At 39.2% G+C, this 27,894-nt stretch overlaps 1 protein-coding gene across 1 annotated transcript in view; it reads left to right on the top strand.

Moving 5' to 3' along the window:
* Grin3a (glutamate ionotropic receptor NMDA type subunit 3A) overlaps window positions 1–27,894 on the top strand; it is a 173,728-nt gene that overhangs the window by 114,525 nt on the left and 31,309 nt on the right. Inside the window, exons 5-6 of the mRNA XM_047523662.1 lie at window positions 1,483–1,598; window positions 9,279–9,430. Coding sequence (XP_047379618.1) covers window positions 1,483–1,598; window positions 9,279–9,430 — 268 coding nt within the window. The remainder of the gene's footprint in view (window positions 1–1,482; window positions 1,599–9,278; window positions 9,431–27,894) is intronic.

Here is a 27,894-nt window from a genome sequence, read left to right on the forward strand (position 1 = left end):
CTATATGTCCATGTGTAGTCCAGACAAATTGATCCATGTAAAGATGTGTTTCCTACCAAGTGATTATACCTGTCTAGAGATGTCTTTCTCTTTTAAATTTTTGGTGATCTCTACCCATGTTCTCTGGGTTTAGAGACCACTTCTCTGCATTGAATTTGAACAACCTTATTCCTGTTTTTAAGAGACCAAACTGAGGCCAAGTGGAATAGAGAAGAGTTGTTTTCTTTGCAAAGCTATTTAAACAACTCTGAGTGGAGAATAGTCTTTCTTAAATAAATGTATGTCATACACACTAAAAACAAAAAAGTGACCCAAACATCTCCCTTTAAAACTTTCCCTCCCTTGCCCTCTTTATAAGTAGGAGCTTGGCCTATGCTGAGTCACAGTCTTCCCCTGGATCATTTCTGCACAAATATTCAAAAAATGGGAAGACAGGCTGGGCATGGTGGCACACACCTATAATCCCAGTGACTCTGGAGGCTGAGACATAAGAATTGAAATTTCAGAGCCAGCCTCAACAATTTAACAAGGCCCTAAGCTACTTAACCAGACCCTGTCTCAAAATAAAAAACAAAAAGGGCAGTTCAGTTCAGTGATTAATTCCCTGAGTTCAATCCCCAGTACCAAAAAAAAAAAAAAAAAAACGGGGGAAGATTTTCATGAAGGATGCCCAAGCACTCAAGTCTTATGGTAGCAACTTGAGTCCATTGCCAATTAACTAACACAGCCCAGGGACAACTATGTTAAATTATCACTGCCTGAATTACCTACTGGAATGAAACATGAATCTCTGTAGATATATTAATAAATTAGACCACTAAAATCTATTACATCAGCTTCCCCTTCCATTTATTGATTGCTAGCCCATGGACTTAGACCATAACTTCCTTTTCTCATGAATACTAGATCCAAGTATTTCCTAATTATGAAATAATACTTGATCTCTGAAGAATGTGATATGGATCTTTATGGAAAAAAATAAAACTTTCAACATCCAATTAATGAGACCACCTCGCTACAACTCTCACCAGCTACATCGCCTGCATTACTTCAACTCTCTGAGCCTGTTTCCTCATTTGTTATGTCACAGCTTACAGGAGTGATAAGCTGTATAGAAAACCATTAATGCAATGCCTAACACAAGTTTCTCTGAAAACATAAGATATATTAATTAACCTTCCTTACACACCTTTGTATTCAATTCAGTCCCTGTGACTTTGTTGTTGGATTTAGAAGTCATGAAAGAGACTGGTAGATAAACCCAGAGGAAAGACATCATGCTCTCTTGTAAGAATATCTGTTTCCCCTGATCTGTGTTCTCCAGGTCAGTGAGATGCCAACAAATCTGTCAGCAGCAAGCAAGCTTGTGCTGCCCTTAGTGTCCAGGTGTCTGTCCCCTAAATAGAAGCCAACTGCCAGACTTAGCACTTCCTGTCCATTAATGAATCATGTTCACTTTTGCTCTCTTGGTCTTAAATATAGGAATGATCCAGAGAAACTAGACGCCTTCATCATGGACAAAGCCCTTCTGGATTATGAAGTGTCAATAGATGCTGACTGTAAACTTCTAACCGTGGGGAAGCCGTTTGCCATAGAAGGTATTAATCAATCACTCTTGATTCACTTTTACTCAGGATGTGCTCAGTTTGCTAACCTAGCAAGTCACAAATGCCAAAGTCAGAGGCAAGGAGCTATTCATCTTTCCTTGTTTTCATTTTCATCTCATAAGCACTTGGTTATTAAGTTGCTGAAGTTAGAATTTATTTTTCTCCAACTCAACAAATATTTATTTATGCAATTGTTAGTTAAAAAAAAATTGTTTTCCAAATGTGTTGGTTCAGATATCTGGGAGTGGTGGCAATAAGGAGATCCAGTTTTAATGTGATCTTTATTTTTTGTTTGTCTGGATTTTGGTTTTCCTTGTTTTATTGTTAGTATTGTTTTGCAGTGCTTAATATGGAACCTATGGCCTTGCAGAGTAGGGAAGCATTCTACCACTGAGCTACATCTTTAGCCCCTTATCTTTATTTTTGAATGGGCAAACACTGTCATAAATCTGAAATAAAAATGAGAACGAGCTGGGTTTTGTGGCACATGCCTGTAATTCCAGTGGCTTGGGAGGCTGAGCCAGAAGGATTACAAGTATGAGGACAGCCTCAGCAACTTAGCAAGACCCTAAGCAATCTAATGAGTCTCAAAATAAAAAGTGGGGGAAGGCCTGGGGATGTAGCTCAGTGGTTAAGTGCCACTTGGTGGTTAAATCCCCAGTACCCAAAAAAAAAAAAAAATGAGAATGATTGTACTTTATGAGAACCTCAACATTGATCTAATTCAATCTATTTATTTTGTCCATAAGAAAATCCAAGAATGTTATATCACATTTTCATAATTATATAATTAGATGATAATAGATTAAAATCTAAAACTCAGCTTCCTACATAAGTGTTTTCCACTAGTTGGAAAGTAAATAGAAAAAAAATGTGTATATATCATTTTATAGTTTAGTACCCCATAGGACCCAGGTTTGCCTTTTTCCCCACTGGCAGCAATTTTTACTTCCCACTAGATCAATCAATCAAACTTCAGGACCAAAGAAGGACTGCTTTGTCAGTAGCTTCCTTCATTCTGAGTGACAGTTGATATATGGAGCTGATATTTTGAACCAGCAAATTTCACATCTCCCAATTCCCAGCTTTCCCTCCCTGACAGTGCATGCTAGCTCTCAAGACAGACATACTCACTTGTCAGAAAACACATTGACTTGAAACAATCCCATGGGGGTACCCAAGTCCTATTTCCAGAAATCTGCGCTTTGCTGTATGTTAACGAGGGTATCAAGACTATTCTGATTCCAATTTCCCAATCACACTTGGTCTCTGTCTCTCCTAAACACATCAGCAGATATTTTTGCTTCAGTCTGTTTTTTGTGATGAATGAGAATATAATAGCTGATGCTATTTCTTTAGGCCTTCTCTGAGGAAAAATCAGTCTTCTCTGTAGACAAAATGACCCCCCACCTGAGCCAGGAATGGAATTCCAAAAGAGAGTGGTATTGGTCTTTTATTAAGACTGCAATCTTGGATAGCACAACCACAAAAAGAGGATGAGAGAGAAAAAGCAAACACTAGAAAACCAAAAGAACATTCAGTATATGCTCAGTAAACCCCATTTTAATGTAACAATGGAAAATTTCCTTTGTGTGTGTGTATGTGTGTGTGTGTGGAAGGGACAGTACGTTTTATTTATGTCCTGAATGCATTGGGTAATTGAGATCCCTCCTACCATAGTGGCTAATAACAACGATGAATCATTCATGGAGGATGGAAGAATGAGGGGCCTCATTTTAACCTTTGTCTTCAGGGGGCAACCCGATCTTGTCAAAAGGCAGTGGTACGATGGCTTGTTTGCCTCTTCTGGACCCCGGTGCCAGATGCCACCCAATTAACTCCCCACTGTTTTCCTGTTTCCATTTCCATCTGTGCTCATGAGACTTGGTTTCTTGCAGTTCCTATCATCTCTAGACACCACATTGTTCTCAAAGAGAATAAACAAAGTGGCACAAGGAAGAGTTCTCCCTGCAAGACAGCAGAAAGGTGGCAGAGCCCAATAGAGAGAGCATCACCATCATTATTGATGCAGTCTCATAATGGATGGAGTACAAATCAGAACACTTAATTCAATATTCCCCTGCCAACAAGTTCACAACTTCACAACTTAAAAACAGAACCTGGAAAAACACAAAGGGAGGATACTTATAAGTTATAGGCAAGAGGGAAAAAAAGGCTAAGTGTTGATTGTTGATTTTTTTAAAATGTTAAACTCAGGGATTTGGGGGAAAATATCTCCCAATGAAATTTTCTCTTATGTTTTTTAATGAAATCTTTTAAGAATATCAGATGCTTTCCTTTAACAACATTTAGGTTTTTTAAACTTATTCAAATGTGAGCTCTGTTATTAAGTTAGACTGCATAAGTATAAAAACATCATCAAAGCAGTTTATGATGAACTCCTACCCAGTTAGCTTACAGGAATGTTGCAGATGCCTCTCTGTATCCCTCCACAGAGTCCACTGCAATCCTGGGCATATAACAATTATGCAATAATTGATATATTACCAATTATATAGTTGATTAATTTAAATTTCAAAATAAGTACTTGCTTCCCTTACAAATGTAGTTAAGAGTATCCCAAGGGCTGAGGTTGTGACTCAGTGATAGAGCACTCGCCTGGCATGTGTGAGGCACTGGGTTCCATCCTCAGCTCCACATAACAATAAAATAAAAGTATTACGTCCACCTACAACTAAAACAAAATATTTTTTTTAAAAAAGAGTATCCTGATGTTTTGCACATACTTTTCCAAGTATTTAAATGTTTTCAGGAACTTCAGAGGGAAAACAATCTAATGACTCCTTCATGCATTCAGTCTAAGTAGTATCAATATAGTGCTACTGTCTGAATTTTTGCATCTTTTTCAAAATGCATATGTCAAAATATAATTCCCAACTAGAAGGTGGGGCCCTTGGGGAGGTCATTAGATCATGAGAGCTCCACCTTTTTAAAAATAGGATTAGTGTTCTTTTTAAATAGTCCATTGGAAGGGAGCTCATTCACCCTTTCTATCACATGAGGACACAGCTAGAAGTCATCTACAAACCAGAAAGCAGGTTCTTACTAAACAATGAATCTGTTGCCACCTTGGTCCTGGACTTTCCAGTTTTCAAAACTGTGAGAAATAAATGTCTGTTATTTACAAGCTACAAAGACTTTGGTATTTTGTCCTATTAATCTAAGCAGACTAAAACACCTGCTAAATACACCTCCCAAATTCACCCTTCTGTGCATATTTAGTTTTAAAAAGAAAAAGTAAGTCCAGTGAGATAGTAGCTCCATGCTGATCTTAAAACCCTTCATGGGTAGTCTTTGCCACTAAATAGTACACAGTGGAACAAACCCAAACTACAATTTGATTCAATTGAAGAGCATGTGGAAAGTCTTTGATCAAAATACTACTTAAATACCAGGGACATAAAGACATATTGTGTTCTTGGGGGTAAAAAGAGAGAGAGAGAGAGAGAGAAAGCATTGAGATAAATGAATACATATCCCAAACATATGAATCAGGGTTACCTGACAATAAAGGTCAAACAAGGAGAAAGAGTAACATAATTGTAAAATAATGATCTGTGACCTTTCTGCCAAAGACTTTTGCCTGTTTCTGAGGTTGTTTTACTCTCTTTGCTATTGGGACTTTTACAATATATTCTCAACCGTTGTTCCCAAAGTAATTAAATATGGTGTTACAAGGACAGAGTGCAAAGACAGAGTGCAGAGACTTCCTTTCTGAAGTCTCTTTAACCCTATTTAAGGTCTTATTTTCAAACTATCTATTTTCCAACCACCTTTCAGGAAGATTCTTTTAGTCTATGAATTTCTAACTACACATTTGCTAGTCAAAATATATTCCCAGTACTCTTAGCTGAGTAAAGCTGATTTATCCATGGGGAAAAGATCAGGATTCTAGTCTGAAAATTGTACTCTTGGGCTATTAAGCTGTATCCAATTTCCAGGGTGCCTGACGCCTTCATCTTTAGGGTTGAAGGATTTCATTTTGCTTCATTCATCAACCACAAAATAGTCCACCCCGTCTTTATTGCAAAGCCACGTTTCTAATGATAATGAAAGCAACTCAGGCTGAGTCAGCAATTTAAAAATTAGAATTCTTTGACCAATGAACACAATCAAATTAAAAAGCAACTGATAGAAGTATGAAAATGAAACCTTCAAGGTTTTCTATTTTGTTTCTAAACAAAATGCATTTTTATATCTCTCAACAAATACCTCTTCTCATCGCCACATAATTTTTTCCTATTTCTTCCCTCATTTCATATCAAAATTCATTTTAGTTAGCTAATAATAATTAGCAATAGAACTCATTAAAATGTCAATATCCAATATAGGGCTTAGAATAGAAAATTTAAAAAGGATAGCAATCTATTTTTATCAGTGGATTGCAAATTAAACTAAGCATGATGGAGTGGAGTGATTTAATATTTATTATTTCCTGCATAGCTATTTTTTATAACTGTCTCACAACTTCAATATTTCTTTTTCCTTAAGGATATTTTAATATTTTTTCTTATAGTACCAAAATTCTGTTCTTAGAATATATAGATTTGTTGTATTAATTTTAATTTTTTATATATTTTTGCCTTATCTACCAGAAATGTCACTATCAAGAACCAGTCTAATATGCCTCTCTCTTCCTTTCACTTGGTGGCATTCTCTTATTCTGAACCTGAAGTATGCAATAAGTGCCTATCAAACAAAAACTACTCTGCCATTATTACACCAATGCAGGTTGGAATTATTAGCTTTAAGAGGATTTTTTAGGAGAAACATTATAATGAATAAGGGTCCTTGCTAGTGAATTTCACAGCATATATAATCAAATACAAGCTTACTACATTTACACTGCTTACTGAAAAGTTTATAAATGAATGCTACCTATGGACAATAGATATTTGTGTCTTCTGAGAATAAACCACCAGTTTATTGATGGTTGTGGTTTTTTAGTGAATTACCTTATTTGGAGATACTGCATCAATGTATCCAGTGATAGGAAGTAAAATAGGTTAGTAAGTGATAGGAAGTGAAATAGTGATAGGGAGGAAATAGGTTAAGTATTTCCCTGACCGGACTTGTTGAGATGAATATGGTAGAAAGAGCATTGATTTTAGAATCAAACAAACCTCTTTGCAAATACTGCCTTTGCCAGCTACTAACTATGTGATTTTATCAGTTACTTATTCAATCTCCAAATCTCTAAGTAGTATATACTCTGGCATGGGTACACACAGGGATACATGTGGGGAAGAGTCTGGCACAAAGAAAGGCTCAGAATCTCAACTTTTACTGTTGGGATCCCAGAGTGATTTATCTGAACTGTGTGCCACAATCTATCACAAAACTTGGTCTAGTCCACAATTTATAATATAGGGTAGAGAATGCAAAATGTTTGTCAGAGGGCAGAACTTGGGATATAGTAAGCCCTCTGTAAATATTAGAAATTGTTGTCGTTGAAACCTATTGCTTTAAAGGGAAAACACAATAATATTCAGCAAATCTGACCCAAACAAATTATCCTGACCACCAACCCACTCCCATTAGAGAGTTCCAAGTGCTTAGATGCCCCAGTTCTTCTCCTTCAGGACATCTGTCTCAATTTAAATAAAATAATCACTATGAGATGCACTGTTTAAGGTCTCTCTGCTAAATCCTGACCACTTAGCACAGCCTACTTACTCAATAAGATATTTGCTGAATGGATGAATATGTGTCAGTGAATTGTTGAATATTATTACATGTGTATCTAGTGTCATCCCTGACATGTAAATAAATACTGAATAAATGTTTGTGCAACTGAGGTTTCTAAAGAAAATTGGTAAGTTTCTTATAAAAAGTTGCCCATTATATTAAAAAAATATTATTTAATGATAACATCAGCAGGAGAAAAAGCTGCTCATACAAAGTCTTTTATCATCAGTCTTTCCTTTCAAACCAAAACTAATAGACACAAAACAGGCACTCAAAGTAGCTCTTTGAATGGAAACTTCTAATCATGTTTTTGACATTGTCATCATTTCCTTGACTCCCCATTGATAAGGAACAAACAAAATTATCAGGGAAAAATTGTGCAATTTTTTTTAAAAAACTCAAAAATTGTTTGGCATTATTTATTTCAACTCTTTTATTGGTTGTACACACATCTCAAGCCTCATGTTCTTAAAAATGAACGTCTGCATTGAAAAAGGAACAAAAGCTAATATCTTTGGCATTGAGTTGTAAGATAGAATAATTGTAACAAGTATTTGCTTCCATTAAGTAGCTTTGGATTCTTGACAGCCTTTTAGTCTTTATCTGTGAAAAAGGAATTAACTGCATTTTTAATTTATCTTCTTCAATTATCTTGAGGGCAAAAATAATCTTTTTTTTTTTGACCATGCTATCCAATAGCTAAAAAACAATATGTAGTTAATTAGCCTCTTTCACATGGCTTATCAAAGACATTAGCAGTGTAGTAACAGTTTGGAAAGCAAGTAAAGCTACATGGTATGAGAATACAGAGACCAAGATGATTAATAAAACCATATCCATCTTTGTGCTCTCTCTCCACCCCTTCTCCTTTCTCCTATGCCTTACATAATTTCAACCATTGGCCTTTAATTTATCATATCCTTATTTTTTTCCTAAATATAATTTCATCACATACATATGTATTCCTAAAAATGCATCATCTTCTTTTGAGTTTTTTTTTTAAAACATCTAGACATTGCATTCATGCTCCAAGTAAACTTTTGGGATTGTTGTGATTCACCTAACAGCATAGTGCTGAGGCATCCATATCATTGCATCCAGTTCTAGTTCATATATTTTACATTATATAATATGCCAATCAATTTGATGAAATATTTATTTAATCATTCCCTTGCCAAAGAACATCTGAGTTTGTTTTATTTTTGTTATTGTAAAAGTGCTTCTAACAACATTCTTGACCATATTGCCTGGTGTGCTTGTAGTTTTTTGGAAGTGTACATAGGAGCAGAATTGCTTATCTTGAAGTACATAAATGATCAACTACAAAAGAATAACACCAAACTGTTCTTCAATGTGGTCATACCAATTTGTGCTTCAACAAGCAGTGTATAAGTGATCTTACTGATCCACATCTTCTCCAATACTTGGTATTACCAGACTTTTTAAATAATTGAAGTCATTATAATTTCCTGTTGATATTTTACTTTCATGCTGTATTAAATATTCACATGGTCTTATTATATTATTCACAAACAGAATAAAATGAATCATAAAATTAAAAACTGGTCATGTGTTAACAATAAGATAATGTTATAAACCAAAGATTATGCTTAATCCAATTTTGTTACTTAAAATCCAGATACTGGATTCTGGGAGAGGTGAATAGGGAATCCTATCCCTGGTAATGACCTCGAAGATTTCATCTAAGGACAATTTTGAATTGTTCTCCTAGAACACTGTGCATAGCCCATCCCTCTCCTTTTCAGACTCTCTCATCTATTCAAAGATTCAGCGGTTCTAAGAGTAGTCCTACCTAAGAATGGCTTTGGGTCCATTGGAGGAAAGATCGTGCAAACTCACCAGTCCCTTATTGTCAGAGCTGATAGCAATATCTACACGAGTATGGTGGCAATCTCTCAAGAACAATGTGAAAAACTCACGTGAGATTATATTTTCTTCTAGGATATGGCATTGGTCTTCCACCCAACTCTCCACTGACCTCCAATATATCTGAGCTAATCAGTCAATATAAGTCACATGGGTTTATGGATGTGCTTCATGACAAGTGGTACAAAGTGGTTCCATGTGGCAAGAGAACATTCGCTGTCACTGAGGTATGGAAAGACTGTTGGTAATATTGACACTGTATAACTTTAATTTGAAGAATATAAGGAAATGCCGTTACCTGTGCCTCATGGTCAATATGTCAAGCCATTTAATTGACTAGGACTCTCCACGGTATTTGGATTATTTCTAACTTTGCTTGAAGAGTGACCATACCTACAGGAATTTGCAGTGAAACATGCTTGTCTTAGATTTAAAGGTGATGCTATTCTGATGGGTAAATGTCAGATTTCCCTACTTTCCCCTATAGTCTGCATTCAGAAGTGTACAAGAAATGCTACTCTAAATTACGGCAATAGATTCTGGGAAGTACATTAATAGTGCTCAGTTTAACCATTAGTTGCTGGTCATGGTGTGGACTTCAGAATATCCTTCAATATCTAATCAAAGCAATATTAACTTTCAAATGGTAACTATCTAGTAATACCTTATGGATTTAAAAACTAGACATATCTTAGCCGGTAATTCTTATATTATAGAACCATTGACTTTAAAAAAAAAACAAACTAAAACCAATTCCCTTCTTTTACTGTTGAGAAACTAATATACAGGGATATTCTAAGTGATTTGCCTAAGGCACACAAATAGTCAAAATCTGCTTCTTTCTATTGAAGTACTGTCTTTATAATTAGAAACCTACAAATTAAGGTGGAATTGGGATGATGGAAATAGAAGATTGAAAGGTGTACCCAAAGCTACAGACCCAAATATTTAAAAAAGAGAAGTCAAATAAATGTGTACAAGGTCAACCCTAGTTAAAAAAAAAAAAAAAAATTGAAGCCTCTCATAATGGTTGAATTGTTCTCCTAGAACACTGTGCATAGCCCATCCCTCTCCTTTTCAGACTCTCTCATCTATTCAAAGATTCAGCGGTTCTAAGAGTAGTCCTACCTAAGAATGGCTTTAGGTCCATTGGAGGAAAGATCATGCAAACTCACCAGTCCCTTATTGTCAGAGCTGATAGTAATATCTACACAAGTATGGTGGCAATCTCTCAAGAACAATGTGAAAAACCATTTTGCCAGGAACTCCCAAATCTCTTTCTCAACACAGACCCTTATTCTGAACTTCAGACCATAGACCTGCCCTCCTATTTTGACGTCTCTACTTGAATATCCTATGGGCATCTCAAATCTCACTCCTCAAAAACTGAATCCTCAATCCTGCCTCCCAAATCTGCTTTTCACATTTTGGTAATGTAACTTTATCTCCGGTTACTCGTTCTAGAGACTGGCAGGTGTCATTAATGCCTTTCGTGTCACTTTCTGCATCCACCCGCAAGCCATATCATTTCCTTTGTAGAGTGTGTCTCGAACGTCCCCTTCATGGTCATCTTCACCCGCCTGCATCACTCTAGTGGAGCCGTCACCCTTGCCTGGACCACTACAAAAGGCTCCTGACTCGTTTCTTTGTTTTCACTCCTGCCTCCCTCCAATTTGTTTTCCACATGACAGATGGCTGTTCTGCTAGAAGCCTGCAATGGCCCCCGTGTTCATGAGGACAAAATCGGAAATGTTGTATGGCCTACGATGATACCTGGTACCTGCCTGCCCACTTCATGCCCCTTTCCGCCTGGTTCATTCGAGCTGCACTAAAATGGACATTTTTTTTTTCCTTTGCAATGGTCATTTAGTATAAAGATACACTAGTGGCTTCCCTGCCTTGGGCTCCCTGTACCATTACCTCCTTCCCTCAAATGCTCTTACCCCTAATATTTGATCAGCTAATGGCCTCACATGTAAACTCCCATCAAAAATCTCTTTTTTTTCAAATCCTGATAGGTGCTGATCAATCTGAATGAATTTTCCTTCATGATTTCACATATCCCACATTATGTCATAGTAGTTGGACATAATTTATAAATTTCACTATTTTAAGCATATATTTAATCCAATAATTGTTTTTAGTGTATATTTTCTTCATTAGACAATAAGAGTTCTGGGAGGAAAGAATTTGTTTACTATTATATTCTCAATGCCTCCTACATAGCAGGCACTCAATAAGTAATTGTTGAATAAATGAATCAGAGAAACTGAACAGCAAACCTGAAAAGAAGTCAGGGGCTGGAAAGTAAGAACATGAAGCAGGAGTGACATGTCCCAGCATGGGAGAGAGTCCCTCTACTTCCAAGCAGATTTAGTGAAAGTGAGATGGCAGTGCCAACTTAAAAAGCCTCATTGTTTCAGTTTGCCATGCTTTATTTCTTACTGGATTTGTCATGAGTCAGTCTTGGCACAGGAGTGAGACTATAGCATGGATTTGTGAGGAGCTCTGGGCAGCAACAGGAGCCACAGCTGCTGGTCTGCAGAGCAGAGAAAAGTGAAGGGTGCTTTCCTCTGAAATTGGTGGTCCAAACTCTCGTGATAAGAAGCCAGGTTGATGGGGAGTAGAAGGGGGTCAGCTCTGGGTCAGGTGGAAAGCTGCTAGCCACAGAATCCCTTTGCAGGCCCAGTCACCAGGCCCATGGCCAAAACTGTCTGGAGGATCTTCAGACATGACCCAGCACATCCCACACACGTCCCACAGCACATGGACTCAGAGGTACGGCACAATCCAGATCAGTCCACAAGCTGTCTGGACGAGAGCGCTGGACAGCAGCCCCTACAAGCGTTACACTCCCACCCCAGATACAAAACACAGTGACACTGAGGCTGAATTCTGCTCTGAACCAAATAAGCCCCACCCCCCAAGACTTGCAGGCAAGGGGGCGGGGCCAGGGGCAGAACTCAATGTATACAGTCCCCTAACAAGTTTGGCTGGTTTGAGTCTGAGTTGAGAGAAGACAAACAGTACAATAAATTGTGTCCCACACACCCTCCTCAAAGCCAGGGGATTCTAAAACTGAAACCCAGGAAAGGGTCTCCATTTTAAATACCTCAGCAAAGAGAAAACTGAATCTTTTCATGGCCGTTGGTGCATTAGCTGTTTATATAAAGTATTTTGTTGTGTTTTCCCTCATTTTTTTTTTAGTTTTTTTTTCCTAATCTTATGTGTTTTAATGAAATAGATTTAATTAATTAGTTATCACTAGTACTGGTGGTTATTTTCTTCTCTCAAAGCAGTGCTGGTGGTTGAACTTAGCACTTTGATTATGCTACCTGGATGTTTTGATGCACATGATACGCACATGATGCACATGAAAACACATGATATGAAAGAGCATTTAAATAAAAATATCAAGATTCTGGAAAAGAACTAACCAGAAATCTTGGAAGGTAAAGGCACAAAAACTCAAACAAAAATTCAATTGAAACTGGATATAATGGCAGATGCCTGTAATCCCAGTGACTTGAAAGACTGAGGCAAGAAGATTACAAGTTCGAGGACAGCCTCAGCAACTTAGTGAGACCTTGTCTCAAAATAAAAAATAAATAGGACTGAAGATGTAGCTCAGAGGAGATCACTCCTGGATTCAGTCCCCAGTACTGGAAAAATAAAAATAAAAAAACTTGACTGACAGTATCTCCAAGAGATTAGATCAAGTAAAAGACAGAATCTCAAAACTTGAAAACAAAGTGAACACACTTGAACATTCAGACAATAATTAGAGAAAACTAATAATAAATTATGATCAGAATAGAAAAGAACTCTGGGAAATGAAGACACCAAAGTCTCATTTCAACAGGGAAAGAGCAGAGATACAGGCTAATGGCATGGATAGCTATCCAGTGAGATAATAGCAGAATATGTTTCAAACCTTGGGAACAGGAAGGACATCCATATACTGGAAGCATTTAGAATGCCACATAGACAAGATCAGAAAAGAACCTCTCCACAACACATTATAATTGAAATGCCAAAAATCTAGAACAAAGAAAAAATTAAAAGAGATAAGAGAGAGACATCAGGTCATCTTTAATGGAAAACCAATCAGCAGAAACCCTAAAGGCCAGGAAGCCTTGAAATGATACATTTTAAGCCTTAAAAGAAAATAGGAAGTAATCAAGATTGCTGTATATAGAGGAGCAATCCTTCTGAACTGAAGAAGAAATAAAAACCTTTCAGGAAGCATAAACTAAAGGAATTCATGACTACTAATCCAGCACTGCAGAAGATACTTAAAGGGATCCTACACAGAGAACAAGAGGATAAAAATAACCAAGAGAGCTCAGAAAGAATAAGTCTCATTAGAAGAGTGGACAAGCAAATGAGAATTAGTATTAAAGCAAATATTAGAAATAAATCAAAATAACAGGAAGCAATACATGCCTCTCTATAATAACACTGAATGTAAATGGTTCCAGTTCTCCAATTAAATGACTGACAGATTAGATTAAAAAAAAAAAAAGAAAGACCCAAACATATATTGCCTGAAAGAAACACCTCATGTGTAAAACATCCACAGACTGAGAATGAAAGAATGGAAAAATGATACTCCATGCAAATAGAATTCAAAAGCAAGCAGAGTAGCTCTTCTCATATCCAACAAAGCAGACTCCCAGCCAAAATTAGAAGAGACAAGGAAGGTCACTACACATTGGTAAAGGAAAAACTCCAACAAGATAAAACAATATTAAATATTTATGCCCCAAATCTCAGGGCACCTAATTACATAAAACAAAACTAGTCAACCTAAAGGCTCAGATAGGCCCTAATACAATATTTGGTGATTCCAATATGCCTCTCTCATGGATAGGTCATCCAGACATAAAATCAACAAAAAACACTAGAGGTAATTCATACTATAAATCAAATGGACTTAACATATATCTACAGAATATTTCATCCCAAAATAGCTGAATACACTTTCTATTTAGCTGCTTATGGAACTTTCTCGAAAAGAGTCATATTTTAGGCCACAAAACAAATCTTAGTAAATACCAAAAAGTTGAAATAATTCCTTGCATTTCATCATATTGGAATAGAATTAAATTAGATATCAACAGCAAGAGAAACCACAGAAACTATACAAACACATGATGATTGATTAAACAATACATTTTTTTTGTGTGTGTGGTGCTGGGGATTTGAACCCAGGGCCTTGTGCTTGTGAGGCAAGCACTCTACCAACTGAGCTATATCCCCAGCCCAACAATACATTTTTGAATAAGTGGGCCACTGAAGAAATTCAAGAAGAAATTTTAAAATTCTTAGAATTGAATTGTATTAAAAGTACAGCATACCAAAATCTCCAAGGCACAGCAAAAGCAGTTCTAAGAGTGAAGTTTGTAGCTATGAGTGCCTACACTTAAAAATAACAGAAAAATCCCAAAATAATAACTCTGTAGATTTGGGGAAGTTCTTCCTTTCTCATCCCACACCTCCAGATATCTGCACAAATAGGTATTTGAACTTAATCATCTGCAAGGATCTTCCCATAGTGATTATGGTTTCTCTTAATATCAGCCTGAAATACAAATATTTAGTAGTTTATATGGTACAGTACAGTGGTTAAAAGTATTATCTTTGGAGACAGTACTAGATTTGAATCCCAGCTCTACAAGTTTTGTGACACAGGTCATGTTAATTGACCATTCTGAGCCTCAGCATCTAAAAAAGTGGGGGAAATGTAAACCTACTTATTAGGATCATGGTAAAAATTAAATCAACAAAGGCTTTTAAAGTATTGAACATACAGTCAAATATGATAACCAGGAAGTTACTTACATTCAGAATTATGAAGCTTCACCATAAATGACTAGGGCAATATAAATTTATCAGCATTTTCAAACAAAAACAAATTAAGAGTGTACCAAAAAAAGAGAGACAGATTTTGGAAAACAAATAATCATCAAAGCCATGACTTGTGTAGATGTTGCATACAAATACACTTATACAGTTTTTCAACCACTATTTTTTTATTGTAAACAAATGGGGTACATCTTGTTTCTCTGTTTTGTACATGAAGTAGAGGCATACCATTTGTGTAATCATACATTTACATAGGATAATGGTGTTTGATTCATTCTGTTATTTTTCCTCCCCCCCCACCTCTCCCACCCCTCTTTTCCCTCTATACAGTTCCTCTTTCCTCCATTCCTGCCTCCCTCCCACCCCCCATTACGTATCATCATCCGTTTATCAGCGAGATCATTCGTCCTTTGGTTTTTTTTGAGATTGGCTTATCTCACTTAGCATGATTCTCCAATTTCATCCATTTGCCTGCAAATGCCATAATTTTATTATTCTTTATGGCTGAGTAATATTCCATTGTATATATATACCACAGTTTCTTTATCCATTCATCAGTTGAGGGGCATCTAGGTTGGTTCCACAATCTGGTTATTATGAATTGAGCAGCTGTGAACATTGATGTGGCTGCATCACTGTAGTATGCTGATTTTAAGTCCTTTGGGTATAGGCCAAGGAGTGGGATAGCTGGGTCAAATGGTGGTTTCATTCCAAGTTTTCTAAGGAATCTCCACATTGCTCTCCAGAGTGGCTGCACTAATTTGCAGCCCCACCAGCAATGTATGAGTGTACCTTTTTCCCCACATCCTTGCCAACACCTATTGTTGCTTGTATTCTTGATAATCGCCATTCTAATTGGGGTGAGATGGAATCTTAGGGTGGTTTTGATTTGCATTTCTCTTACTACTAGAGATTGAACCACTATTTTTAACAAGCCAAATTTGGAGGAAAGTAGTTGGAGAATTCTTGATGTTGTCAGCTGGAAGCACTGGATTAGAGGTCATTATCAGATCAAATTCTAGTTGTTAAGACAACCTGGGCCCACTTCACAGGTCAGCTGAATTTGGAAGGGGAAAAGTAATAGCAATGAGCAGAAGGGAGGCATATCATTAGAACTACAGAGACACAAGTAAAAGAGAGTTTGGGGGGCTGGAGTTGTGGCTCAGTGGTAGAGTGCTTGCCTAGCATGTGTGAGGCACTGGGTTCGATTCCCAGAACCACATAAAAATAAATGAACAAAATAAAGGTCTAAAATATGTTTAAAAAAAAAAAAGAGGGTTTGGGTTTGGTAACATCAATGGGTAATGTAGAGGTGGGAGGGGACCCTTGGATTCAGAGAATGTTACTAAGACACGTGGATGTATTCTTTTCCAGATATGGTGGCCTGCATTAGGGAATATCCTGTCTGTGCAGTAATAGTTTCATAATGACGGTCACATGCTCACCTGTGTGCATTTAAGCAGTAACACGTATCCTTGTGCACTGCCTCATGTATTTGTCTTGAAAAACCTAAGACACAACCTCAGAATCATCCTCTCAGGACCTAACAATAGAATGCAATTGAATGAAACCAGTCATCAGCTCACTGACGAGCTGGGTCTCCTCAGTGAGGGGCCTCTGCCTGCTGGATTTTTCCTTTGCTCAATACACCAATTCATGGAATCTCTACCTGCCATTTTTGTTTGTTTGTTTTTTCTGCTTTCTCCTAGGAAAGGTCACAAGAAGAAAGCATGCCTATTTGTACTTTGCCTACCTTCTTTTTGTCTCAAATATCGTGCACTACTAGGTTGGGCTAGTGCAAAGAGTTAACTGACTTTGAAATCAGACAAGTCATATTTGAAGCCTATCCCGACCACCAACTTACCTTAGGAAAGTCAATTCATCCAGCTCAGTTTCAAATTCTCCATCTCTCGGTGGCTCTTGTGAGATGAAAATAAGACGACAGTTTAATGAACATGGTGCTTCTCCCTCCCTCCTGCCCTGTCCAGGAGAAGGGGGACAGAGCACAGTGCAGCAGAAGCAGGGATGCTCTGGCAGTACCTCTCCCAACAGGTGCTCTGGACCCTTGAGGAAGATGTTCCTTCGTTTATTTCTGACCTCACATTCCATTTTGCCAAGTACTGTCACATCTGTTGCCACAGAACAATTCAACACCTTCTTGCAATCCAAAAAGAGAAAAAAAATCCTAATTTGCATAAGGTATTATATGATCACCTAGTACACAACCATGAAAGATGCTTCCCCCCCCCATTCCCAGCAGTTGGACAATAATACTTGGTCTCATGTGCAAACCTTGATCTATTCACCCCCCATCTCTTCACAACCCCAGAGCAGTCTAGCTGCAGTTTCTCTGGAGGATAAAATCACTAAAAAAAAAAAAAAAAAAAAAAAAAAAAAAATTCCAGGATTTTGTCTGCTCCCCAGAGTCACCCAGGAAATTGCAGGTTCAATTCTGCAGACCAAACCTGGACAATTTTCAGAGAGGAATTTTAATTTGACCTCGATGCTTCCCCAAAAGTCCTTCCGGCATAACTGCGATACTGCCACAGTAAACTCACTGTCGATCAATTCCACTGGGAAAAATGTATGGCAGGGTGTAAATTCCCTTCATCTTCCTTTGACTCAGCAAAAAATGTAATTTATTTTTCAAAATTTAAGAGCTCCAGGGCAACAGTTTCATGGAATCTGTTATTCTCAAACCAGGAAAGGAAGACAGTAGATCACAGTTGAGCAAGCTCCTAAATTTCTTCAAGGTATTATTAAGACATACAATGAGTTCTCCTTTTGCAAATGTCCCTTAAATAATGGGTTGAATAATTGCATCTTTTAACTAAATGGGACTAGCCAAGAAGGAAGAATAAAGAGTGGTCTTGACAAGGAACCGAGCGTATACTCAAAGACACAGAGGAGAAATGAAAAAAAAAAAACAATTTGCAAACCCATGATTTAAGAAAACTAACACAAATTGTGCAGTGCAGTCTCCCAGAGTGGGTCAAATAAGAAAGACATTACCACAAGTATGATGGAGAGGGAAAATGGAGAGGGATTCCTAAATCCTGGGAGGGCACAGGAAAGGGCTTTCCAAGAGGTGCAGCCATTTGGTTATGTGCACAGCCATCCGGTGACCTCACTGGGAGAGAAGCAGGGAATAAAGATCCTACCTCAGCCTCCCCGACCCTCCCATCTTCCACCTCTGCCTTAGATCAAGGAAGCCTGTCTATGCAGTCCCTCAAGTCACTTCCCAGGGCACAAGGAAGGATGAAGAAAAGTAGAGAATGGATCTAGAAGGCAAAACAATGTCCCCTGGTGGCAAATGAAAGGGGAATGAGGCAGCTTCAGGAAAGGGTCCACGGGCTGACATCTGAGAATGTGTGGAGAGAGGGGTGGGGGAGGGGGAGGGAGACTGCCCGGCCTCGTTCAGAAAGAAGACGTAAGTATAACCAAGTTCACTGGAATGACCTTGGTCTTGGGAGTCAGACCCACCCTGCCTTTACCATTACTGTGAGGAGGCAGCTCCAAGTCCTTGGGGAAATTACTTAACCTTTCTGAGCCTCAAGATAATGTATGGCTTGTTGCATTGTTACAGGGTTTCTGATTGAATCCAGGAATCTCTTTGGGTTTGTTAACAGGACTGAGGGGAAAGAAAAGTACCAAGCAAGAGGCTGAACATGGATGGGAATGAAGTTCTTTTGTAGGAACTGGAGGCCTTAATTGCACAGAGTGGGAAAAAGAAGTTTATTTTGAAATTGCATAAAAGCAAATCACTACACTGCTCAGTGTTTCTCTTATCACGGAAAATGCACCACAGGAAACTGTGGCCATTCCTGAACTTACTTCACCCTTCATTTCACCCCGCTCCTGACCAACCTGACCTTTCATCCACTCTTGCCCCTTCCTATCCTCAGTCTCCCCTCAAGCTTTGAACTTCACCCCCTAAGATATGTGGGCAGGGATGAAGTGACAATGTTTGTTAAACTCATTATGAGGCAATTTTAAAAGATGAAGTTTAAATGGCTTGTTACCTAGGATCACTGTTTAGGTGCAAAAGTAAAAATAACCGTGGTTTTCAAAATAATCACATCAAAATGTCATGAGCTCAAATTGCTTAGCCTCTCTGAATTACTTCCTTTGCAAAATGGAGATGATATTTTGTGTTTCTGTCTTGAATAAGGAATACAGATAACATACATAAGTGTCTGACACATAGTAGGTGCTGAATGGATGGTAGTTACCATATTCGTCCCTATTCTACCATAATCCAGTTGCATGACCTGTGGCAAATCACTTCTCTAAACTTTTGTCCTTGCCTTAATTAAAAGGGCCATGGTCATCAAAAGGATGTGGTGATTCTCAAGTACATTTCTTTTTTTTTTTTTTAATTTTTTTTTTATTGTAAACAAATGGGATACATTTTGTTTCTCTGTACATGGAGTCAAGGCATACCATTCGTGTAATCATAAATTTACATAGGGCAATGTTGTTTGATTTATTCTGCCATTTTTCCCTTCCCCCCACACCTCCCACCCCTCTTTTCCCTCTATACAGTCCTTCCTTCCTCCATTCATGCCCCCCTCACTAACCCTAACCCTAAACCTAATCCTAACTCTAACGCTAACCCCTCCCACCCCCATTATATGTCATCATCCGCTTATCAGCGAGATCATTCGTCCTTTGTTTTTTTGAGATTGGCTTATCTCACTTAGCATGATATTCTCCAATTTCATCCATTTGCCTGCAAATACCATAATTTTATTATTTTTTATGGATGAGTAATATTCCACTGTATATATATATACCACAGTTTCTTTATCCATTCATCAACTGAAGGGCATCTAGGTTGGTTCCACAATCTGGTTATTGTGAATTGAGCAGCTATGAACATTGATGTGGCTGCATCTCTGTAGTATGCTGATTTTAAGTCCTTTGGGTATAGGCCGAGGAGTGGGATAGCTGGGTCAAATGATGGTTCCATTCCAAGTTTTCTAAGGAATCTCCACACTGCTTTCCAGAGTGGCTGTACTAATTTGCAGCCCCACCAGCAATGTATGAGTGTACCTTTCTCCCCACATCCTCGCCAACACCTGTTGTTGCTTGTGTTCTTGATAATTGCCATTCTAATTGGGGTGAGATGGAATCTTAGGGTAGTTTTGATTTGCATTTCTCTTATTACTAGAGATGTTGAACATTTTTTCAACAGATATATGAATATATTTTTTCATATATCTGTTGAAAAAATGTTCAAGTACATTTCTTTAAAGGAGTCTTGTCCTATCTAACCAAAGATATGGACTCAGTAACACAAAGAAGGACAGGGACTGTGGGCTGACTGGCCTCCAGTCTGACCTCTCCATCCCTGACCGTTCCCCAGATTTCACTACCAAAAATGCACACCTGATGTATTAATATTTGTTTGCCAAGAAAACTGTAGTTTCCTCATAGCAGATCCATTTTCCCTCTGCTAATTTTTGGGGGAGAGGAAAGAGGAGAGTTTGTTAACTGTACCTCGAAAGCCAAAGGGGATAGTACAAGTCCCATCAAGAAACTTTAGTGCCAGTTTTTCATCTAGTTTATCTTTAATTCGTATCGAAAACCCAAAAGGAATGGTTAGGGCAGTGGGAGAGGGGTGATTTTTAATAGTCTCTTCTGCTCTTGACAACTAGGTCACACCTCAACACCCCACTGCCCCTCTTGTCTCTACCCCTTCCCTTTTCAATTTAAAATGTCACTGTCTGCTATTCAACCTGAAGAAAATTATGGCGAGGCAAGGAGAGTTAATGACTGTAGACCACTTTAAATTGAAAACCCATGTATGTCGGGAGCCACCTTGACAGCTGAGTGCTTCCCTTGGAATAGCCTAAGTAATTAAGTTTAATATTTAAGCCAAGCATAAGGTCAGATGGAACCTGTCCAGGTAGTACTTTCTGGAAACCTGAAGGAGCACAAAGTTGTACGTGTATCCTTTTATCACGTAGACTAGAATTGGGATGAAAAATGGAAAGCCAGACTCAGGAAGTCCTCACCTTCTTCTACTCGGCCACCAGAACAAATCCATGCATTCATTTGTTCATCCACCCATCGATCCATCCACAGCAAACATGCGTTGGACTCCTGTGTGCCAGGTCCTGTGCAGACAAGGCGGAGATGAATTCAGAGGTGACAGGCAGGAAGAGACAGACTGGTGAGCAGACCGGGTTCCACCCCACCACAGGGGCAGTGACAGAGGGAGATACAAAAGACGAGGTACAGCAGTGACACAAACAAGGCCATGATTCACTCATGGAAGAGCAAGAAGGAAACAGAGTGGGCTTCCTGGAGGAGGTAACCTTCCAGGCAAAGTATGAGCAAGTCACTGAGACATGAAATTATAAGCAAGGTCATTTAACCCTGCCCTCCAAAGACGCTGCACCCGATTGTGAGAGCCCCAGGGATTCTAAAATCATCGATGGTCACCATCCTCAACCCACTTGTTATGCAGCTACAGCTAGACCCACAAGAGAATTATAGGCTTTTCACCTCCCTACAACTTCCTCCAGGGCTGGGACATCTTTTCTAGCCTTCATGTGGAAGGCAATCTGGAATAATCAAGAATTTCAGCTCAGGAAGCAGACATAGCAGGGTCAACTCCAGCTCTCCACTGTGTCTCTGCAAGCCACGAAACTTCTCACTTTTCAGACATTCCCCGCTAGAAACCAGGGATAATAATAGGGTCTTCTTGCAAGTGTGCAATTGATTTAATGAAATAGCTTATGAAAAACACCTGGCATAATAAATGTTCTTCCCTCCTTCCCTGAGTATAGAACGATACACAAAGAAGAAAAAATATTTGGTGAATAATAGCATTACATGAGATATTATGGTTGCTGCATCTTCAAATCTTCCTCTTAAACCCTTTTCCAAAAAAAGCAGGAGCACCTCTTCATTATAAGTATCTTATAATTTGAACACAAATTTTTACTTACGTATGTTATAGCACGGAAGACTTTTTGAGGAGTAGTTGAGAAATGCATGATTCTGGAATTTTCTACTTTGCAAAGTGCTAGGTTAACAAGATTTATAGTATGTTTTTTCTTTCTTCCAACTCAGCATCTAGGTCTGAGTGGGAAAACGTGTTTATACAAACCATTAGGCAGCACCTTAAGCTGATCGTTAAAGAAACAACAGTAGCTATTGTCTATAAATGTTGTCAGTGTATTTCATAGTGGTGCTGCTAAGTGGGTAGGCCAGGAAACTATAATTCTTCAGTCTTCCTTCCCCCTCATCCCATATTACAAAGTTAGGGCTATGTCTCTGTTGCTCTCTAATTATTATAAATGATAGAAGATTGAATTCTGATACAAGGAAAGATCTATCCAGTCAGTATCTCCTTCACCTTTGCAAATGAGCAAGAAAACAGATCTCATGGAATAAGGGTCTCCTCTTTTACATACAAGAGATGCTTGGGCTTAAATTACATCCAAGACCACATACTGTTAGTAGCTCTTGCTTTTCTCCTGGTTAAATTCAATGAACTCATGAATATTTATAAAATGCCATTACTATGCAACTAAAAGGTATGAACAGTTCTCAAACTGATTAGAACTATTGTGAGAGAGTCTTCCTTCCATTTTTTTAGACTTCCAAACACTGAAGTCTGTGGGGGGGTCTCATGAAAAGTGATTCTTCCCTAATCTCCATTCCCTGTGCATAGTAGTTTCCTCCAAGCTCTGAAGATTCCTGCTTGAAGTAATCAGAGAAGGCAAGGAAATGGGTGAAGACTGCCATCTAGTGGCTCTGGAGTGAGGTGTTGCAGAATATCACAAAAGCTGTCTTTTTTTATTTGTCACAAATGGCATTAACCAAATCCAAGAATGTGAGAAATTGCCCCAACTTTTCCTTCAAGACTTCTAGGGACACTTCCTCCCCATGTGGTGACAGTGGGAGTTGGTGGAATTTCAGCAGGTGCTGGATGAAGAGGCAGCATCTTGGGGAAGATGGAGCCCTTACAGGCAAGCTCCACCCTTCCCACAGTAGAGGGGACTTCCCTTCGGAGACTCGCTTTGCCTCCTCCCTCTATCCTGGCTTATAAAAGTCCAGGACTATTGCTAAGGGTTGAATTGTGTCCCCACAAAAAAATATGTTAAGGCCCAAGGATCCTAACCCCAGCACCTAGTCGTCTGGTTTTGGATCACTTGGTCATTGCAGATGTGATTAGTTGAGATTCAGCTATACTATACTCGGGTGGGCCCCAAATCCATTCTGCCTGATATCCTGATAAGAAAACAACTATCATGCAAAAATAGAGACACACAGGGAGACCGCCATGTAATGACGAAAGCAGAGATTGGACTTGGGCAGCTGCATGCCAAATGTCAGTCAGCTTTCCCTCGCTGTTTTAAAATACCTGTTTTAGTCAGCTATTTTGCTGCTGTAACTAAATGATCAGACCAGCACCACTGTAGAGGAGGAAAAGTTTATTTGAGGGCTCATGGTTTCAGAGGTCTTAGTCCATAGAAAGCCAGCTCCATTCCTTGGGGCTCAAGGTGAGGAGAGGATGGTGGAGGGAAGCAGCTTACTTCATGGTGATCAGGAAGCAGAGAGAGTCTCCCCTCTCCTTAACCAAATATATACCCCAAATCCACACCCCAATTCCAATCTCCTGTAGCCACACCCTACCACTGATTGGGTTAAGACTCTTAAAACCCAATCATTTTTCCTCTGAGCCTTCCTGCATTGTCTCATGTGTGAGCTTTTGGGGGTACCTCACATCCAAACCATAACATTCTGCCCTTGACCCCCCAAAAGCTCACAACCTTCTCATAATGCAATATACATTTTGTCCATTTCCACAATTCCCCAGTCTCATCACTTCCAAGATTGCTAAAAGTTCAAGTCCAAAGTCTTCTCTGAGGCTCAAGGCAATCTCGTATTGTGAGCTCCTGTAGCAGTAAAAGCAATTTACAAATATCCAACATATAAAGGAACTGAGTAAGCTTTCCCATTTACAAAACTAGGGGCATAGAAAGAAGGGATGGGACTCAAGCAAGACCAAAATCCAGCTGGACAAACAGGTCCTGTAACTCCATGTCCAGCATATGGGGCACATGGCATTGTGATGTTCTCTCCAAAGGGCTTGTGTAACTCCATCCCTATGGCCTTGTCATTTGTGGCACAAGTAGCCTTCCTGTTGGCTTGTCTCTGTGCAATTTCTGCAGCTTTCCTAAGACAATGTCCCACATTATTGGCATTTCTTAATCTTGAGATTTTCCACTGCAGCTTTGACTTCCTCCTCGCAATTCCACACTTTGACTTCTCAGGTGGTGCCCACAGGGACTCTGACCCTGATGCACTTTGTCTGGCCTCCCAGACTTTGCTTTGAAATCTTGGCGGAATCCTCCATGACCCCTTAACTCCAGCATCCCGCATTCCTGCAGAACCAGCACCATGTGGTTGACGCCAAAGTCTGCCGCCATCTTGAACAGTAGCCAAGCCTCCAGGAACCCTGGCTGCAGCAGCCTCTGAGGGTCTGGGTGGCTGAGCACATTGATAAAACTTCCTAGGCCCCGTGGTGCAATGTTGCCGTCTACAGCAACAATCCCGCGGATATTTGTTACCGCCTGCAGCAACAATCTCGCGGGTATTTATCAGAGGTGGACTGGAAATAAACTACTTCTATTCCTGAGCTGCTTCCTTGCTTGCTTGCTTATTCTCTAGCTTATAGAGGAAGAGAGACTTTGAGAGGGAGTTTTAGAGAAAGAGGCTTGCTACGCTTTCAGAGATCTATTTCTTCTTAGAGTTCTGCTGCTTCTTCTTAGAGGTGCATCCTGCATCCTAAGAACTAAAGGTGCGTGCTAGAGGTGCGCGCTAAAGGCGCTGTCTATCAGAGGTGCTTCTTAGTGGTGCGTCCTACCTACTGCGATCTGTGATCTGCGACCTAGAGATGTGTTCTTAGTCCTCCACTCTGCGATCTGCCATCTGCCTTCTGCCTTCTGCCTTCTGCCTACTGCTTTTTGCCTTTTGCCTACTGCCTGCTTATATTCCCTCCAGGAGGTGGAGGGTAGGGCCATGCCCTACGAAGATCAGGCGAGGAGCCAGCTGCCCAATCACAGCAAAGGTCAAAACGAGCAGGTACGAGCAGGAGCTCTCGGGAACACATGTGCACGTGTTGTGTGCGTGGACTCACTTGAATACGGCCAATGATAAAGCACCTGACTGTGTTTATGTTAACCAACTTCCTCACCTCTGATGTGATCAAAACAACTTCTGACTGGCTGCTAGGCACCATCTTGGCGTAGTCCACATGGCATAGCCCCCAATTGTGCAAGAAGGGTTCTCCATTGTCTTCTGAAGAGAATTTTCACCTTTACTCCCTGGAGCTTGAGATGGGTGAGGTCTTGCCAGCTCCTGAGATGCCCTCGAGCCATCTTTCTCATTGCCTCTAGGTGTAGTCTTTAGCCTTCCTGTAGTGGCAGTAATATCTTTAACAGCGGCAACTTCCTTAGCCCAGGTTTTACTCATGCCTTTCAAGTCCACCTTTTAAAAATCTGTTTGCTCTGCTTTCTGCTCCTGATATCACAATAAATTTGGCTAAAAGCCACCAGCATATACATGCCACTTCCTAAATGCTATGTTGCCTAGACAGTTCTTCTGCCAAATTAAGAAGTCCATTGCCTCTAAAATCAGCCTCAAAGGCAGACTCAGGACACAAGCAAAATTCAGATAACTTCTAAGCTAGAACATAACACAAATAGCCTCTCCTCCAAATTCCAATGTAGTCCTCCTTTTCTGAACCCTCTTGGGTCAGATCTTCACTGATCTTGGTCCAATCGCCATTCTGGTCTTCTGAGCTCCCATCAGAACCAGTCATTAATCTTTGCTTATAACAATCTAAAGCATTTCCAGATTGCTCTACTATACATCTCAAAATTCCTCCCCCCAATTCTAAAAAATTCAAAAAGCTTTTGAACCACACGGTCATGGCAACATCCCCACCTCTCAGTACCAATTTGTTTTAGTCAGCTTTTTTGCTACTGTGACTAAATGACCCAACCAGCAAAACTGTAGAGGAGGAAAAGTTTATTTGAGGGCTTATGGTTTCAGAGGTCTTAGTCCATAGAAGGCCAGCTCCATTCCTCAGGATTAAGATGAGGAGAGGGTGGTGGAGGGAAGCAGCTTACATCACAATGATCAGGAAGCAGAGAGAATCTTCACTCTCCAGATACAAAATATATACCCAAAACCATGCCCAAGTTCCAATCTCCTCCAGTTACACCCTACCACTTCAATTAATCCCATCTGGATTAATCCCCATCTGGGATTAATTCACCAATTGGGTTAAGATGCTTTTTTTTTAATTAAAATTTTTTCTTATATTTACAGATACATTTTGATTCATTGTACACAAATGGGGTACAACTTTTCATATCTACAGTTGTACACAATGTAGACTCACACCATTCATGCAATCATACATATATATAGGGTAATACTGTCTGTTTCATTCTACTGTTTTTCCATCCCCACCCCCTCCCATCCTTTTTTCCTCTATATCATCCAAAGTTCCTTCATTCTTCTCCTCCCCCCATCACCCCCCACCATTCCATATTGTCATGCACTTATCAGAGAAAACATTTTGGCCTTTGGTTTTTTGGGCTTGGCCTATTTCACTTAGCATGATATTTTCCAACATCATCCATTTACCGCAAATGCCATGATTTTATTCTTCTTTATGGCTGAGTAATATTCCATTTTGTATATATACCACAGTTTCTTTATCCATTCCTCAATTGAAGAGCATCTTCAATTGGTTCCACAATCTAGCTATTGTGAATTGAGCTGCTATGAACATAGATGTGGCTGCATCACTGTAGTATGCTAATTTTAAGTCCTTTGGGTATAAACCGAGTAATGGGATAGCTAGGTCAAATGGTGGGTCCATTCCAAGTTTCCTGAGGAATCTCCATACTGTTTTCCTGAGTGGCTGCTCCAATTTGCAACTCTACCAGCAATGTACGAGTGTGCCTTTTTCCCCACATCCACGCCAACACTTTATTGCTTGTGTTCTTGATAATAGCCATTCTAATTAGAGTTAGATGAAATCGTAGGGTGGTTTTAATTTGCATTTCTCTAATTACTGGGAATGATGAACACTTCTTCATATATTTGTTGATCATCTGTATATCTTCTTCTGTGAAGTGTCTGCCCAGTTCCTTAGCCTGTTTATTGATGGGGATCTTTGTATTTCAGGTGTAAAGTTTTTTAAGTTCTTTATAAACTTTGGAGATGAGTGCTCTGTCTGAAGTGTGTGTGGAAAAGATTTTCTCCCACTCTGTAGGCTCTCTTTTCACATTATTGACTGTTTCCTGTGCTGAGAAAAAACTTTTTAGTTTGAATCTATCCCATTTATTTATTCTTGCTTTTATTTCTTGCACTATGGGGGTCTTGTTAAAGAAGTCTTGTCCTAAGTCAACATGATGGAGATTTGGGTCTACTTTTTCTTTCATTTGGTGAAGGGTTTCAGGTCTAATTCCTAGATCCTTGATCCATTTTGAGTTGAGTTTTGTACAGGGTGAGAGATAGGGGTTTAATTTCATTTTACTACATATGGATTTCCAGTTTTCCCAGCACCATTTGTTAAACAGGCTATCTTTTCTCCATTGTAAGTTTTTGGCACCTTTGTCTAGTATGAGGTTACTGTACCTATGTGGGTATGTCTCCATGTCTTTTATCATGTACCATTGATCTACCTGTCTATTTTGGTGTCAGTACTATTGCCCTATAGTAGAATTTAAGGTCTGGTATAGAGATACCTCCTGCATCACTCTTCCTGCCCAGGATTACTTTGGCT

The sequence above is a fragment of the Sciurus carolinensis genome, chromosome 14 (assembly GCF_902686445.1).
Source record: "Sciurus carolinensis chromosome 14, mSciCar1.2, whole genome shotgun sequence".
NCBI lineage: Eukaryota > Metazoa > Chordata > Mammalia > Rodentia > Sciuridae > Sciurus > Sciurus carolinensis.